Source organism: Myotis davidii, unplaced genomic scaffold (genome assembly GCF_000327345.1).
Source record: "Myotis davidii unplaced genomic scaffold, ASM32734v1 scaffold708, whole genome shotgun sequence".
Taxonomy (NCBI): domain Eukaryota; kingdom Metazoa; phylum Chordata; class Mammalia; order Chiroptera; family Vespertilionidae; genus Myotis; species Myotis davidii.
In genome coordinates this window covers 56,675-74,850 of record NW_006298797.1, presented here as the reverse complement: position 1 = coordinate 74,850, position 18,176 = coordinate 56,675, and the positions used below count along the sequence as shown (strand labels likewise).

Sequence of the window (18,176 nt, the reverse complement as noted above, 5' to 3'; positions counted from 1 at the left end):
CGCGACCCCCGCCCCCGCCAATGTCTTTCGCACCAGATATAGGACCCACGAAATTAGTACGGGGAGCACGTACACTTCCCGCCCAGCGGGAAACCACAGCCCCATCTGCCCAGGCAGTGGCACTGAGGGAGCACCGGCTCTGACTCCACTGCTTGCCAGGCCGCAGGCATCTGCAGCCGCAGCCCTGGCCTGGGGCACAGCTGGACACCACCCACGACGTTAGTCCTGGGCCCGAGTCTGAAGGGGCAGTGATTGAGGTGACAGAGGGCAGAAAAAAAGGAAGTGAAAAGCCCGCCCGCACAGGAACCAGGACTGGAGAGAGAGACAGAAACGAATTATAAAACTCTCAGCATAGGAAGGTAAGGTTCCATTTCTCACCATAATCCAGGCCAGGATTTCCTTCTGCTGTTTCTCCATGTGAGTGCTGCAGCTTCAGAGATTATGAGAAGGGATGCTTTCCAGCTTTCTAGAGCCATTTCTTCTCCTATTGAATTCCCAGCTGAGTTGCAATCCGTTATTGGTGCAGTGTCCTCTATGTCCCCCACTGTTACTGGTGGAAGTGGGCTTCTTGGGGTGCCGCTGGAACAATAATTTCCTGAGGCCCACATCAGAGGATCAGTTACCATTGAAAGCTTTATGGATGAGGTAACATTAAGAGACTTCCCTTCCAAAATACCATCTCCCTCCATCCCGCCATGAAAAAATCCAATGTTTTCTTCAGCAGAGGTAGGATTAAAGCTACTGCCAGAGTTGCCACTCCTCACCAAAGCACAGTCTGAGAGACCAGTCGGGAGCTGAAAACCAGGATAACAGGCTTTATTAGGGGAAAGAGACCTGTCAGGCTGTCTCACAATGGGAGAACAGCAACCGGTGCAGAGGTGAGCACGCCTTTTGAGGGGGAGAATGGGAAGGTATGGGGGCTTAGTGTACTCGGCTTGCGCTGATTGGTGGCTTAATGTATGGTCCATATAGGAACAAGGGCTTAGGATATTTGGCAGGTGTTGATTGGTGGCTCAATGTATAGTCCATAGAAGGTACATGGTTAGTCACTCAGGTATTTCCGGGCTGCAGGTTATGTCACACTCAGGCCACCAGTTGGGGGAAGGGAGGATCTATCACAGTCCAGTCCAGCTAGCTTAGCATGTGTTCCCAGCTGCAGTCCATTGTGTGTGGGGTCTGCACGACCATGGGCCATGCGGCTCTTTAAAGGCACATGGCAGGCTAGCACAGGGGTCACAGAGCAAGCGAGAAACAGGAGCAAAAGAGCCAAGAGGAAGAAGAGAGAGAGAATTCAATGGGGATTTTAATTAGGAGCTTATCCAATGAATCCTTCTGGGTTTTGAGAACTTGCAATAGCACCACCCCCCTCTAGCCAATTATCTTTTTCCCAGGTTCAACTGACCAGAAAGCACCTTCCTTCCATCATCCCAACTTCACGGCATGTGTATCCATCTCCCTCTTCGTTGGACCCCTTACCCCAGAGATTTGCAGGGAATGGACCAGTGGTTCCCTGGGGAGTGTAAAGTTACAGCTTCCTGGTGAAGCTGCCTAGATGAACATGCTTATAATGTCTGGCCTTCCCTTTGCTTCCTACCTGTTAATTAACACTAATAACTAGCTGGTTTTGATGGTAACAATTATTCCTTGGGAAGTCATGGTAATCATCAACTTTTCTTACTCTTTTTAGTGGTTTTTATTCCAATCATCAGAGCATACTAGATATGTTCACATCATAGGTAATATCATGAGCACTTACTATCTGCCAGGCACTGTGCACTTTACCTACTTTATGCCTTGAAATTTAGACAAAAACCCCAGGTTTGTAGGGGTGGATGATTACCTATCAGCTAGATGTACTAACTTTATAGATGATGAATCTGTGACTTGGAGTAAAAAAAGGGATTTCTGTTTCTAGAAACCAAGTCCTTAAGTACTAAGCCGTACTGCCTTGGGTCTTAGAGAACTGATCACCCTGGATGTCAGAGTTTTCACTCGCCTCTTCTCTCCCTTTTTATTCTCTTCCCAAAACGTAAGGCAACATCAAAAGGTGTTTCTGAGAATGCTGGTGCACCTATGATTAAGAGCAATATTATTTCAATGAATGAATGTGTTCATCAGACTATCCTGCATGTAAAAGACTGAAAACAAACACATGCACAAAAAATATTTCTAAGATATAGTTGACTGTAATAAATAAAAGAACTATTTATTTTACCCACAATATGCATTTATACAGGAAAAGCAGAGGAATTGCAATTTGGAACAAGCAAATTATGATGGGCCATAGGCAAGTCTGGAGAACAGAAAAGAGGCAAGGAGGAACCTGGGAAGGATCATTTTGAAGAGTTCAGTGTAGTAATGGCCTCTTATTGGCTGGGCTGTTGCTGGGCAAAGGGAAGTTCTTTCTTCTTCTGGAGTATGTAAAGTAAGCATCCTCCTGTTTGGTGTCTGAGTGATAGTGTGTGCGTTCCCTCCTTCATTTTCTTTTTTTAAAAAAATAAATTTTTATTGATTTCAGAGAGAAAGGGAGAGGGAGAGATATAAACATCAATGGTGAGAAAGAATCATTGATTGGCTGCCTCCTGCACAACCCTCCACTCACCCACTGGAGATCAAGCCCACAACCTGGGCATGTGTCCTGACTGGGAATTGAACCATGACCTCCTGGTTCATAGGTGGCACTCAATCACTGAATAATACCAGCCAGCCCCCTTCTTCATTTTAAATGAGGTTTCCTTTATTTATTTTCACAATATTCTCAACACAGTTACCAGAGTGGTCTTTTTAAACTTGTCAGACTATCTCACTGTTCTCTTAAAGTCCTCGAGTGTAACCCTTCAATGTCTCCTTATCTCACCCAGAATAATGGTCTGTGGGGTTCCATATGATATACCCCTGTTATTTCATGTCATAGTTTCTTGTATTTTCTTAGCCAAACCTTTGTCTTCCTTTTCCATCCAGTCATCCCACTCACTCACTTCCCTTTCAGAGCTTTATCCCATTTTGGTTCCTTCCCTTTATGCCACAGGTTGAAAGATCATCTCTGAAACACCCAATCTATTTGTCATCACTGTCAGTACTCTTCTCCGTCTGTCTATACTGAAGCAGAGTTTCCCTCTCAAAGCCCAAGAGATGGGAAATATTTACACTTGGAAAATTTTCATATTTGGAAACAAAGGTGTCACTATAACGGAATATGCCTGATGAGGTTTCATTCTATAAAATGATGGTGGAAAGATTTGCTTAGAATTGTGCATTTATTCCATTTTAGGAGTCTTGCAAATTGAAAACTATATTTTAAAAACAACATAAATCCCAAGTCTAACTTTTGGGGATATTTACAGCTTATTTAATAAAAAAGAAACATGCAAATTGACGGTACCTCTGTGACACCCACAAGCCATGCCCACAAGCCAATCAGGAGCAAGTATGCAAATAAACCCAACCAAGATGGTGGTGGCCACAGAGCTGGAGCAAACAGGAGGCTTGGGTTGCCCCTGATGATGGAGGAAGCCAAGCTTCCTACCTGCCCTGGCCGGCCATGGGCTCTGCTCAAGGTTACAAAGTTTCAATTATAGAAGATAAATAAATCCCAAATACCCGCTTCCAGCTGCTGTGGCCTCTGCTCAAGGAGGGGCTGGGGATCCTGAGTTGCCTGGGGCTATGACCAGCTGGGCAACAGCCATCAGCCTCTCACCGAGGCTGGCCACGCCTCCCAGTGGGGACCCCTACCCTGAGGGGGTGTGGCTAGCCTGAAAATGGCCCTCAGCCCCTCACCCAGACTGGCCATATCCCCATGGGGTGAGGGTCCCCGCTGGGGGGCTTGGCCAGCCTACAAGCAGCCATCAGCCTCTCACCCTAGTGGGGACCTCCACCCTGAATGGGGTGCGGCCATCCTGCAAACAGCCATCAGCTCCTCACCAAGCTTGGCCAGGCACCCCAGTGGGGACCCCCACCCTGAAAGGGGTGTGGCCAGCATGCAAACAGCCATCAGCCCCTAACCCAGGCTGGCCACCCCCCACCCCCAGTGGGGACCCTCACCCCATGGGGGCGTGGCTGGTCTGCAAACCACCACAGGCCCCTCGCCCAGGCTACCCCATGCCCCAAGGGAACCCCCACCCTGATCTGGGACACCCTTCAAGGCAAACCAGCTGGCCCCGACCCATGCACCAGGCCTCTATCTATATTAATAAAAGGGGACTGCGTTCGCGCTCTCCCCTGAAAAAGAAAAGGGGGGGGAATATGCTAATTAGACTGGGAGACCTTCCAGAAGACCTTCCAGACATTCTTCTGGACAAAGTCATGGTGATGGGGCCAAGGTAGAGGCAGCTAGAGTCCAAGAGTTGTGAGCAGTTGTGGGTGATCAGGCTGTTGCGGGGCGGGGCTGTTGTGGGTAAGCAGATCAGCAGGGGGGCCAGTTGGGGGCAAGCAGGCCATTAGTGGGAGTCAGTTGGAGGTTATCAGGACAGCGGGGGGGGGCAGTTTCGAGTGAGCAGGCCAGCAGGGGAGCAGTTGGGGGTGAGCAGAGTAGTGGGGAGGGAAAGGGGGGGCAAGGAGGCTGGCAGCGGGCGGCAGTTAGGGGCAAGCAGGCCGGCAGACAGAGTGGTTAGGGGCAATCAAGCAGGCAGGCAGGCAGGTGAGCAGTTAGGAGCCAGCAGTCCCGGATTGTGAGAGGGATGTCTGACTGCTGGTTTAGGCCCGATCCCTGTAAACTGGCAGTAGGACATCTTTCGAGGGGGCTCAGATTGGAGAGGGTGCAGGCCGGGCTGAGGAACACCCCCTCCCCTGTGCACGAATTTTGTGCACTGGGTCATTAGTTTATTTAATAAGAATCATTGAATAAAGTGAGAGGCAATGAGTGTAACAAATTTGGGGGAAATTTCTAAAGAACACAGAATGTAATAAATGTGATAAATGTGTCCAAGACTCACACTAATGAAAAGGCATAAGAATATAATTAGTATTAAAATGTGCCCCCTATAGAAGTCACAAAAACATTGCCTTACAAATGGGTGAGTAAAAGCTGATGTCAAAATGGAATCTTATTCTCAAAGAACTCATATTGGAGAGAAATACTGTGATTATAGTGTAGAAAAGTCTTCAATCCAGATCCTATTTCCACTGGAACATATAATTCATACTGGGGAGAAATCATTAGAAGCCAATGAATGTGAGAGGGCCTACAAGTATAGCTTAGCTTTTATTCAACATAAAAGAAACTATGCAGGTAGAATACTTATAAATTCTAAAAATTTGAAAAAACTTTATTTAGGAGTTCAAATTGATTGATTGGACACCATACAATGTACATAGGGGAACACTTTCAGGGAATTGTGAACTCCACTGAGCATCAAAGAAATCATCAAAGGGAGAGAACTTATGTAGACATGGAATGTGGGAAAGCCCTCTTCCAGAAGTCAAACCTTTGAATACATTGGAGAATTCAGAAAGGGACCACATAAGTATACTAAATATGATAATGCCTTTAGGAATAGAGGATGTCCACTGCACACAGAATGGCTCATGCTATTGAATCATGGACAGTGGATTAATGTGAGAAGTTTGCATAGAAGAAGACAGAACTCACTGTGCATCACAGACTTTATGTCAGAGACAGGTAGTAATGAATGTGGGGAGTGTGGAAGTTTTCGGCAGGAAGCCAGGACTCTACTTCACATCATAGATTATATAGGGAGAATTCCTTCAAATGTGGTAAAGCTTTTACTAAGAAATCATCTGAACTTTTGAGTCATAGAGTTCAGAATGGGGACAACCATTCCTTGATACAAAAAAATGTAACAAATGTGGAAAAATTTTCAACTAGAAATCAAGATTTATAGCACACTAGAGAATTCAGACTGGGAGAAACACCAAGAAAACGGTACATGCAGGAAGACCTTCATTTGGAGAGCAGAACTCATTGACTCTCTACAAGGTCATATAGGAGAAAAAAAAAACTATAAAAGCACTACTATGGAAAAATCTTCAGCAAGAAAACACAATTCATTACACAAAAGAAAACCCACACAGGGAAGTAACTCTATGAAATAACAAATTTGGGAAATCATTCAATAATATATAAAACTTCATAATTAACAATGCAGAGAAACAAACCCTGGGAATGCAACATGTGTGAGAAAGGAGAATCTGTATGCTTTGTATGTTACTCTGAGGTGACACCCTATTAATTTAAAGAATGCAGAAAACACCTAGTCAAAACTTATATGCACCAGAGAGTATGTATAGGAAATAGTCTCTATGTCATATGAAGTGTGGTTGATCTTCAAATCATTTCCAGACATTAGATACTAGAGAATTCACACTAACAAAAAGAGTCAATTTTAAATTTAAATTCTACCCCAAGGAAATAAAATTAAATCACTTAAACCACCCTTTTCCTAAAACAAATTACTGAGAAATAAACACCCATGCATCTGTAGTGCAAGCATCTTCCTCCCCATGCCTATGCTTGCCTTTCAAAGGGGACTTCCAGTGAGTGTTGGAAAAGAAGCATTTTATATTCATTCTACATTATCCGCTTGGAATTAAACCTCACTATGTACACACCTCTTTTTGTCACTGGTCCCACCCTGGAACTCCCGAAAACAATCCCTCAGGCATCAGAGGAGGGCAAATGCCATCCTTGTTAGTTTATTCTCACCACTCACACCACATAAGTGCATCTATTAGAGGTCATTTAAGGGAGTACAGATGGGAAAGGAAAAAAACTGTATTCTGAGTGTGACACCACTCAGATCCCAGGGGACAAGATTCCAAGGAAAATGCCCTCACACAAGCAACTTCGTGGGGTGCACCTGGTACCTCTGCTCACCTCCCTGTCTCTGCAGGCCCATCCTCTCTCACAGGGATCTCACCCAAGGCTCCATCTGCCTATGCCAAGCCCAGGTTGCTCGGTCTAGTATACAGACCCACAGATCTGGTTTTGTGGAAACTGTTCCTCCCCAACTCCAGCCCAGTATTTCACTCTGGGGCCTGCACATTCTCACACAGGGCCCAGTCCCTATGTTCTAGTGGTTGAAGAAAGAGTGGAAACATCACTCACAATGGCCAAGCCCAGGCAGTCATTGTGATCTCTCAACTTCAAACCAGAGAGTGTAAGTTGAGTCTCTCTCTAGAAATAGAAGCCTTGCCATGGCTATTTCCCACCATGGGTAGAAAGTCTAGTCTGCAGTGAGGAAATATGCCAACATGCACAGAAAAAAAGGGATAACAGTGGCATGTGGGCAGGTCTTTCTGGAGGCCAGCCTCAAGATAGGTCCTGCTGGGCATAGCCTCCGTGGACCCCTTCTCTGATTCACTGCATGCCTGGACTCCTCACAGTTCCCACTGTGAAGCAAGGGAAAGAAAAGAAGGCTTCTCACTACTTGGGGGCCTCTGTGTCCTCACCCTTGGGGGCTGCTACTGTGGAGGTTGCTTTGAGGCTCCGCTTCCGCTTCTGTACGTTCTGCTCCGGGTGGAACAAGATGACATAGGTTTTGGGTGCATAGAGCATGCCGAGGGACACCGATGCGCTCAGGCTCAGGGACACAGTCAGTGTGGTGGTTTGAATGTATATCTGAGACATGGAAAAAGGGACCAGGTGAGACTCAGCCCTGTTTTTTCTTACCCCCACTTCCACATAGCCGTGGAATGAGCACTTGGAAAAGGACAACTGCATAAGAAAAGGCCCTGTGGCATGAAGAAGGGATAGTCACAGTGTGGCTCCAGTGTAGGCAGGATGGAGGGTGAGTGGCATGGCACTGAGTGGACCAGTGTCTGAGGGAAGACAGTTTTATTCACAGAAAGTGACACCTGGGGAAATGGTCCATATGGCTAAAAAAGTCTAGAAGATATTAATGAATGAATGGACATGTTTTAAAATGTACAAATGAATGAACAAACTGAGATTGAATAAAGGTAAAAGTGAGCAAACATATAGATGAATAAACAAATGTTCTATACAAATGAATAGATGAGTGAATAATGATCAAACAGATCAATGGATCAGTAGATAGAAAGTATATGAAGTAATAATTGAATGAAAGGTTAATCAATGGTTAGAAGCATGGATGAATGAATGGCTGAATGAAAAAGCAGAGGGCAACTGAACATGTATTTAAGTACAGGAATAAATCAACCAACCAAGCTGGGTTCATATGTGTAACCCAGCTCTTGGGACAATTGAGCCCTTCCTTCTGTGGCAGAAGGTAGGAAACAAATGAGGTAGTGAAACCAAGAAAAGACCCCAAATTACCTTTTCAGCTGACTGCGCAGTGCCAAAGAAGATAGGCACAAAAGCCAGCCAGATGATGCAGGTGGTGTACATGGTGAAGCCAATGGGCTTGGCCTCATTGAAGGTCTCAGGCACACCACGGGCCTTGATGGCATACACTGTGCATGTGACCATGAGTAGGAGGCTGTAACCCAGGCAGCCAATGAGAGATAGATCTGACATGTCACACTTTAGCACCCCTCTGGCTTGCTCTGGGTCCACCGTCCGCTGTTCCTCATAGTCGATCACGCTGTGTGGGGGCTGGGCCCCTAGCCATGCCATCACTCCCACCACCTACAGGAGACAACATTATATCAGGGACACATTAAGACTGGCCACCTACTGAGGACTCTGGCAGGTTAGGGTCCCCTGGAGGCTCCTGACCTACTGGGAGGGGATGCTTGGGTCTGAGAGAACCACTATGGAGAGAATAGGGCCTTCCAGGAGGGGAATACTCTGGCCTGTGACATGGTCCAGTAGAGAGAAGGGGCTGCAGTGGAGGTATGTGCTAACAATGTCAGGGCTGGTTGGGTAAGGGGCCCCTGGACATCCTCTTCCTATATTCCAGCCATTACCAATGTCATTTACTGAACCCTGCAAGATGCAGTAACTGCAGACAGAATCTATGGAATTTTGATCCTGAATGTCTCCTCTATCTATAGAATGGGAATCATCATAATCTGTTTTAAGAAAACGATGCCAGCTTGGAGGGGGAATGGTGTATGTACCACTGGTTAAGGGCGAGGCCCAGCAGAGATGTTCTCTCCTCACAACCATCCAGTAGGCAGTATCACCTTCAGTCTGTAAATGTGAAACATAGCTTGTTTCTATATAGCAGCATGACAAACCTATTTCCTGAGGACCCCGTTTCTTCTCCAGATCCAGAGAACTGTTGAACAGGATGTAATGAAATAATGTGTGAATGCACAATGCAGCCTAAATTGAAGAGGCCCTTAATGGAGAATTGTAAGGATGTTAGGAGTTGATGCTGGGCAGCTGGGAGGTTATCAGAGTAAAACACCGGTCCTAACAATGAGGAAATGGAGCTTCAATTTCCTCAATGACAGGAGATATGACTTTGAGCTAAGGGCAGCTGGGGAGCAGGAAATAAAACACCTGCATGAAGTCAGGAGCCTGAAAGGGCTGCCCATACATTCATTCCCTGCACAAGTGTGTCTGATTTAGGGGGAGGGTATAGGAAGGTGAGGTAGGTCTGTGCACCTGGAGCAGGGCGGTGTGATCCTGGAGGAGGGGATGCTTTATAATAATTTGTACAACCAGAAGGAACATCTTTTTTGTGATTCTCCCAAAGGCAGCAGCTTCATGAACAAGAGACTAATAAAATGTCATCTACTGTTCAAAAGGCAGCATGGAGGCTTTTCTTAGAGCAAGACTCCAGGTGGGGGACAAATGTTTCACATGAGTAACTAACACTCAAGGCCTGTGATATGCAGGAGTAGCAAGCAAAATGTAGCTCACTGATTTTGCATCCCCTGTAATTGATAAAGAATTAGGATCCAACACATGTAACTAACGCCTACAAAATTACAGAAAGTGATCAAGCATAGGAATAGGCATGCCACAGAAGAGAACACTGCAAAGGCCGTTGTACTAGCAACGAAGTGAGGCAAATTGAAACAACAGTGAGATACCATTGGACATCCACCATTTTGGTATATAACCTAGTAAAACTGAAAGTATGCCTCTTTGAAAGGGTCCAGGGTTTCTGGAAATGATGGCATAATGTGAGGAGCCCCTGGGTGAGCTGGAGGCACTGATGTATTCTAAGCATCTTTGTCTTGTGTCATGGGGTTTTCAGGCAGAGAGGCAGTGACATGCCTTTTCAGGATGAGCTGGGCACTGAGATTTTGGCCCTCCCTGGTAGAGGAGGCTCACGCCCTGCAAGTGCAGGAAGTGTCTTCCAGCTGTAAACTGCATGGACCGAGGCCTGTGGGTAGGAATGAACATGATACATGCATGGCTGGGTAGGGAGAAGGGCTCACTTGGAATAGAGAGCATGCTGTCCACCTGGCCCTGAGAACTGGGTTAGCTCTATAGTGTCACACAATGTCACACACAACTTTCTCTTAGTACATTTTCTCTTAGTACCCTTTGCACAGAAAACATCCAGGGCTTTCCCAGCCACAGAATCATTTTCAAAGCTGTGGAAAGACCCAAAGGAACTCTGCTTTTGCTGCCCATACATCATGAAATTTGTCCATTTATGGAACAAGATGCTCCACTCCACAGTTAGGTACATTACTGGGGCCCTGAGCCTGTCACCAGGGCCTGGGCAGCAGTAACTCCCTTTATGGAAACAGATTCTTTGCTTGTGGAAAATGTATCAGATATTTCTTTGCTTTATTTTTTATATGGGAACCCATTTTCCTTCCAGGATGAAGTGGAGGAATGGCTGCTCTTAACTGAGTTCTCCTCATAGGAGAAGGGCAGGGCCCTCTCTCCCAAGGCTATATGTTTTTCCAAAACAGAGTGACTCTCTGAGTAGAGGTCAGCGCCTCCCCATCTGGAGTCTGGGGACCAACCTGCACGGAGGTGAGGCCGAAGGTGATGACCAGCTGCGAGGTGGGGCTGATGAAGGGCGGGGGCGTGACAGAGCGCTTCCCCTGTTCGAAGATACGGTAGATGCGGTTGGTCTTGGTGAACAGCGCAGAGTAGCTGAGGGTGGTGCCCAGGCCGAGGAAGAGCCTCCGAGCAGCGCAGACGGCCGCCCCAGGCTCGGCCACCATGAGGAAGGTGATGGCATAGATGAGGAAGATGCCGGTGAGCAGCACGTAGCTGAGCTCGCGGCCTGAGGCGCGGACGATGGGTGTGTTGTTGTGCCTTACGAAGGTGGCCACCACTGCGGTGGTGGCTGTGATGCCCAGCACCGCCAGGAGGAGCGGCGGGGCGGCCCAGGGAGAGGCCCAGGTGAGGCGCACCACCGGTGTGGGGCGGCAGCCGGTGTGGTTGCGCAGGGGCCGCATGTCCCCTGGGCAGACCTCGCAGGTGAACTCATCCACCTGGAAATGGTACCCGTCGCAGGCCTCGCAGTGCCAACAGCAGGGCACGCCCTTCACCATCTTCTTCCGCTCCCCAGGTCTACAGGGGAGGCTGCACTGAGATGCCGGCACTTCCCATGGGTCTCCTGACCACTGCAGGGCGTCCATCTGCAACATGGGACACAGGGCCTTTGCCCTCCGCTGCCAGGACTGGCGGGCCCGCTTCCCACACCCCGAGGTCGCATGTCACTCACGTCCAGCCTGAGCGTCTCCGCCCACTGGCCCACGCTCTGGTATCCGCCACTGCCTGCACTGCCGTTGGACGCCTGGTACTGGAAGATGTCATATCTCCCGGGTGCATCTCCATTCTCATTGAACATCACTGGGGTTCCTGCACTGCCTGGAGGGAGAGCCTGGCATCCTCAGTGGTTCTCCAGCCCATCCCAGCCAGCCTCCTGGAGAGGCCAAAGGCCCCGCCAGGATAAAGGAAGAGCTCAACACGCACATGCAAAGATGTTCAACATAAGGGAAATGCCAAGCAAAACTACAGTGAGATACCACCTCCTGCCCAAACATTAGAAAATACCAAGGATCAGCTAGGACACAGAGAAACTGGAACCTTATGCGTTGCTGGTAGGAACCTTGTGCAGTCAGGTGGAAAACAGTTTTGTGGATCTCAAACAGTATGGTAGAATTACCACATGACCCAGCAATTCCACTTCTAGGTATAAACAAACACAAAGGAGCTAAACACAGGAACTCAAAGAGATACTTGAACATTCATGTTCATAGCAGCATAATTCACAACAGCCCAAAGGTGGAAGCAACCATGTGTCATTGGGGGTTGAATGGATAAACAAAAAGTGTTTATCCATACAATGGAATATTAGTCAGCCTTAAAAAAGGAAATTCAGACACACGTACAACATGAATGAACCTTGAGGACATTGTGCTAAGTGAAATAAGCCAGTCACAAAAAGACAAATCCTGCATGATTCCACCCATATGAGGTTTCTAGAACAGTCAAATTAATAGGGATAGAAAGTAGAATGGTGGTTGCCATGGGAGGGGGGACTGGAAAGTTGTTTAACAGGATAACAGTTTCAGTTTTGCAAAATGAAAAGAGTTTTAGAGATTGGTGACATAACAATGTACATGACTACACTGTACACTTAAAAGTAGTTAAGATGGTAAATATACTATATTAAGCTATATGTATGTTACCACAATTATAAAAGAAAATAGAAATCTTAACTGTTCAGGTGAAAGGATAAGTTCAGACTTGAATAAAGGTCTGAGTGTTGACATAAAATTTGTACTAATTTGGTCAGCTTTAATTCTTTTAGAGGCTTGTTCTGTTAGCTTGTAAAGTTGGTCTGGAGTGAAATTCAGCTGTGCTATTTAGCAGAGAGTTTGGCAAAGAGAAGGTGCTCAATATTTGGTGGACGAATAGTTTTAATTTTCTAAAGGACAGTTATTGTACAAGAATTGTATCTCTCCCCACAAACCACAAGCACAACCATGTCCATTGGGCCTTTTCAGAGCCTCGACCATGTGCCAGGCCCTCTGCTGGTACAAGGGGAAACACCAGACTGGTGCCCAGTGCTCAGGCAGTGCAGGAGCTAATTGGGGCAGCATTTGGAAGCTCGAGACTCACAGTGAGCAGCATGTCCGTGTCATAGGCAGTGCCTCTTCACTGTATGCACTGTGCCCTGAGAGACCAGATGCCTTCAAGCTCTGTGCAGTGAAGGGGAGAGTTGTGTGTGACCTGCTGAGGGTTTCAGGCAGAAGGAGTCACAGAGAAATTCACCAACACCAACATTTTTCAAGTTGGGAAAGGGGGTGCTGAAGCCTGAGAAAAGAGGAGTGTTAAAAAGTGGTCCTCATAACTTGGCTCAAGTCCCCAGCTCAAAGGTGCAGGTGCTCCCTATACCATGCTGCCTCTCCCATCCCTTTGCTCCCCACTCACCCAGGTCCCACAGAGAAATCCATCTCAAGAGACTTCCCCTCTCTCACATACGAGTTCTGGCATCCACTCACCATTGAAGCGGACTGCCCGAATATACTGCAACAGTGTCCGCCCATCGGTGGGCTCCATTGCTGGGCACAGGCCTGTATGCCCAGGACAGAGCGCCTGGTGCATGCTGTGTAGGGCATGGGCAATGGCGTACACTGCGTCGATCACAAACTGCACCTTTCCCTCCTGTTCGTAGGTAGAGTCCCGGCCGATGCGTTCCTCACCTGTCCTAGGGATGCCCAGAGGAAATGCGCCTGGCCCCCAGATACCTAAACTGGCCTCCCACCTCTTCCATCACTTTCCTTGCCACACTCTCACCTGTGCATTTGCGGGTGGATTTGTCTGACTGGGTACCTGAGCTGGTCAGTTTGCAGTTAAAATTCTCTTCCCAGAACTCTGCAAACCAGATGTTCCGGCGGTTGTTCTCCAGGGAACGTGTCATGAAGTACTGGTCAAATCCTGAGAGGGAGGGGGAGAAGGGAGGTAACCATAGCCAGCACAGTCACCCTGTGTCCCTTCACCAATTGCTCATTTTGCAGCTAGGAATCGCCATTGAACCAACTTCTGGCCTGTGAGTTCAAAGACATCTGGGGATAAAATCCAGGATAAAATTTGCATCCTGATGTAAACCTGAGCCTCACTACATGAAATACTTTTATGCTGCACATTCTTTCCTGGTTAGGATGCTGCTGTGAACATGTAGTGGGTGGAGCTTCAGCAGCCACTTTGTAAATATGATGCCACAAGCATGAAGACTCAGCAACCACAGAGGGTGGTGAAACAGAAGGGAGGACAGAGCTCAGGGCTTTGAGAACATCATTGACTCACTGCCCCAAACCTGAAGTCTTGTGTTGAAATGCTTTCATTGCTGAGACTCTTCTCAGTCTAGTTTGCCACTTGCAACTGAATGCATTCTAAAAAAAAAGCCTGCAGAAAGGATGTGAGGGTGGATGTATACCCCAAGAGGTATTAGTGTGGGAGGCAGGGCTCAGTGTTATGAGGGTCCACACTTTACATATAGCCCTGAAGTCTCTCATCAAGTTATCTGCAGTTCATTCAGCCTTTGGGAAAATAAGCAATACTGTTGTAAAGTGGACATCCCTGCTAGATTCTTCCAGATATTCACAGATGGGATAGTGGGAAGGAAAAAGGGAGGAGCGGCTTCATTACTTTGAGCAACAGGACAGTAAGTCCCATCTTCTTGGTTTCTCTCCCACCCTCACCCTAAAATCATAATGCCTTCGACAGAATGAGGAATACAGGTGTTGAATTAAAAAATTAAACAAAACAAAAAACACAAACTAAACAACAATTTTTTTACCCTGTATGGTGGCTGTGCTTTTCCTTATTTGCCAACTCATTCAAACACTACTTGGAGGGATGTATTTACAGAATCTCAGAATCATAGAACTTGGGAATCTTAGAAGGGACCTGGATCACAGTATAATTTTACCAATGGGGTAAATGAGTGCCTCAAGAGGGATGGTGGAAAAGGATGGGGTGGGGGTAGGGGACAAAGTGGAGGAGGTCATCCCTACACTCACCATCAATGGAAGCTCTTTTGGGCAGGATAGTGATAGCCCCCACTGCCACGTCCTCCAGGTTCAGGATGGGTGAGATCTTGGCTCCCCAGCTGTCTGAGCCAACCCACAGGAAATGGCCAGTCAGGTTGGCCTGGCGTGCAGCCTCGAGGACCCTCCTGGTATAAACACGGCTGAGGGTGAATAAAGTCCTGAGATCTTCCTTCAACTTACCTCTAGTCAGTTCTCATTCTTCTCTCTCCATCTATCTCATTCCACATCACTCATCAGATCCTCATTGATCAGGAAAATGGAGTATAGAGTGTTTAGAACACTTGCCCAGGGCTTCTGAGGTGGTCAGGGGTCCAACCAGGCCCTGGTCCGGGCTTGCCCTCTTGCTCCATGCACTATGATGCACTTCACACTGCCTGGAAGTAGGGCCACCTTTCTCTTACGAAGCCTCCTGCTGGCCCTGCCCCAGGGCTCCTTCCCTTTTGCTCTTTTTCTGCACTTAGATCTGCCCACAGGTTTCCCCACTATGAATGATAAAAACAGGCATGTATTCTTGGTGTTTTCCTGGCTAGACTTAAAGCATCTCCACTTAGAGCAGACCAGGCAGAGATTGCAGCAGGAAAAGTGTGTGTGTGTGTGTGTGGGGGAGGGATGGGGGGGTGGGCAGGGGGGCACAAGAAAGAAGGAAAGGGAGGAAGAGAGGATGTGCATGTGGGGATGAGTGAGAAGATGAGGCAGGGCCTTCAAGGGGAATATCCAAAGAATAGTGACTGAGGTTCCATCCATCCCACCTGATGTCATCCTCGCTGGCAAAGATGATGATGCCCCGAGCGTTGGGAGTCTCCATGAGTCGTCTGATAACCTTGTTGAATTCTCCTGGCTTTGGTTCTCTAGGAATCTTGATGGACTGGGCAATGCAGACTCCCCCTGAGTGTCCAGGATGCCAAAGTCAGCTTTCATCCATCCCACCACTCAATGGAGCTGCCAGAGTACATGACTCTGTAGTGTGATCACTTAGGAGTCTGGGCCAGAGTTCTGCAGGGGTAAAGCCTAGCCTGTGCCCCACCTACCAGGCCATGAGGCAGGACTGAGTCTTCCAAAGGAAAGGGGCACTGATAGAAGACACTTCCAGGCTCCCCACCATGGCCCCAGTGGCCCTATTTCACAGCCCCTGGTTCTCCCCTCTGTAGGTTCCTTGGTGCCTCTGACTCTCCTGTCCCAACTCACCTGCCTCTCGGGAGATCTGCACAAAAGCCTCAACCCCGCTCTCTCCATAGTTGCCCTCGGAGGCCAGTGTGGATACATAGTTCCATCCCAATGCCCGCACGATGTCCACCATAGCCTGGGCCTGGTAGGAATCAGGAGGCACCACACGGGAGAAGAAGTCGTAGCGTGTGGAGTCGCTGAGCTCAGGGGCTGTGGAGGCATAGCTGATCTGGGGAATCTGTAGGGGAAAGAACACCTAGGCTGTGGAGAGAGGTTCAGTGACCGCAGGAAGGGAGGGCAATGGGGACTCAGGATGCAGGTGGGGGCAAGAAGGTTTGGGGTAGGGAGCTGAGAACCACTGGGAGTGGCAGAAGGTGTGGGGAAAGACCTGCATCTTGTGAATAGGTCAGATGAAATAGGGGAGGTATGAGGGTCTAGGGGAGTGGGCAGGGCCACCACATCCAGTTGTGCATGGTGTGTCTGAGCAAAGGAGTGGTGGGCGCTCAAGCCCAGCCTGCAGCCAATCTCGCCTCTAGGCACAGGCTGTGTCTGCCCTGGAGAAGGACATCCTTATCAGTCCCAGAGGAGACAAGTTTTCCTACTTCACACTAAGGGGTGGTCTGTGTGGGTGGGGGCAGCCCCAGGAGGGGTCAGAACAGACAAGAGAGCTGGTGAGGGACACTTGATTCAGGGCTAGTGTCTAAAATCTGTGGTTTCAGCACCACCTCAGTTCTGGGCTGAGCTGGCAGCATTGGGCCCTGGGCTCACAGGGTTCTGCTCATTCAGCTACAGTCCTCACTCGGACCCTGAAGGCCCTTGAGTTTGAGATGCTGCACCCGACCTAGAAGGAGAGACAGAAACCAGAGCTGCAGGCAGGGAAGGAGACAGAGCCCGCCCACAAATGTGAACATACATGAACTGGTGAAGCAAAGACACCCCCCTCTCCCCCAACTCACTCTCTCTCTCTCTCTCTCTCTCTCTCTCTCTCTCTCTCTCCAGCCACACAACCTCTCTTGGTGCCATGTAGAAGGTGCATCTGTATGCTCTGCACCAACATTGCCATCCAGCAGAAACTGAGGTATGAGGGATTAAGTGGGTGCAGACGATGGAAGGGTCCCTGAGAAAACCTCCACCTAGTGCCATGGAGGCTCAGAGAAACTCAAGAAACAGAGGGCCCCTGCCTAGCCAGATGGAAGCAAAGCCTTCCTCTTTTCTCAGAAAGATAAAAGGTCAGAGATAACCCCCCTCATGGAACCCCAGTAAAACTGTCCCAGAAGCCCTACCCGCAAGTGAATGTACAGAAAATCACCAACTCTACTGCAAAGGCCCCCTAATCCCTGATTCCTATGGCTCCCCAAGTCACTGACCCTCAGATTGTAAGGACGGTGCTGCCTCCCACAGAAGACTGTTAGCAAGAGATGAGGGCAGGGCGGGGCCTGCCCAAGCTTCTCCTACAGGACAGGGCACTGCAGACGAAAGGAGAGTCCTCTGTGGCCTCTTTCAGAGGCCCCCTAAGAGACCTTTAGAGACAGCCATTTTGAAATTGAATTTAAATGATGATCAGAGTAGAGGATCAAAGTACAGGTCCTTACAAACCTACCCACCCCCAGAGCAGCCAGGAACTTGTGCGGCTTGCCCCACCGTTAGGAGGGCCCTAATTCCGGGGAAAACTTGCTCCTTGTCACCCAGAGCTCTCCACCAGGGTCCAGGGTCAGGACCTCCATGTACGGTTGTGCAGCCTATGCCCCAAACTAGGACACCAGCGGTGAAGTGGGGTCTAAAGTCCACAGCGGGCTGTGTGGGGCCGGGAGCCGCTGGAGGGCGCCAGAGCAGACAAGGGAGGTTGAAGTGGTGGGGACCTGGCTCAGGCTGTGTCTGGCTGGACCCATAGGCTTCTTTTGAAGCAGTTGTTTGTCTTTGTGAATTGGAGTGACTTCTGCAAGGAGACTACACCTCCGCCACCCCAAGGGAAAGGATTGGACGGAGGGGCTGGATACCGAACGCGGCCAGCGGCCCTCACCGCAAACAGACGCAGCACGTTGGCGACCATGATGGAGACTGAGCTGGCCGAAGCTCCCACAACAGCCACCACGCGCTCGGGGGGCGCGGCGCGCAGCGGTGGGACGCCGCCAGGGCAGCGGGCTGCCTCC

The 18,176-nt window shown here is 48.7% G+C and overlaps 2 protein-coding genes across 2 annotated transcripts in view; both read right to left on the bottom strand.

Moving 5' to 3' along the window:
* Positions 1-1,157, bottom strand: part of LOC107184774 — a 1,539-nt gene extending 382 nt beyond the window's left edge. The window contains exon 1 of the mRNA XM_015570969.1: positions 379-1,157. Coding sequence (XP_015426455.1) covers positions 379-968 — 590 coding nt within the window. The 5' untranslated portion in view covers positions 969-1,157. The remainder of the gene's footprint in view (positions 1-378) is intronic.
* Positions 1,158-5,187: 4,030 nt separating this feature from the next.
* GRM6 (glutamate receptor, metabotropic 6) overlaps positions 5,188-18,176 on the bottom strand; it is a 13,509-nt gene continuing 520 nt past the window's right edge. Inside the window, exons 2-11 of the mRNA XM_015570968.1 lie at positions 18,047-18,172; positions 16,048-16,264; positions 15,612-15,747; positions 14,833-14,987; positions 13,607-13,747; positions 13,312-13,512; positions 11,526-11,671; positions 10,816-11,439; positions 8,255-8,566; positions 5,188-7,576 (exon numbers count right to left, since the gene is read on the bottom strand). Of these exons, the coding sequence (XP_015426454.1) occupies positions 7,382-7,576; positions 8,255-8,566; positions 10,816-11,439; positions 11,526-11,671; positions 13,312-13,512; positions 13,607-13,747; positions 14,833-14,987; positions 15,612-15,747; positions 16,048-16,264; positions 18,047-18,172 (2,253 nt within the window). The 3' untranslated portion in view covers positions 5,188-7,381. The remainder of the gene's footprint in view (positions 7,577-8,254; positions 8,567-10,815; positions 11,440-11,525; positions 11,672-13,311; positions 13,513-13,606; positions 13,748-14,832; positions 14,988-15,611; positions 15,748-16,047; positions 16,265-18,046; positions 18,173-18,176) is intronic.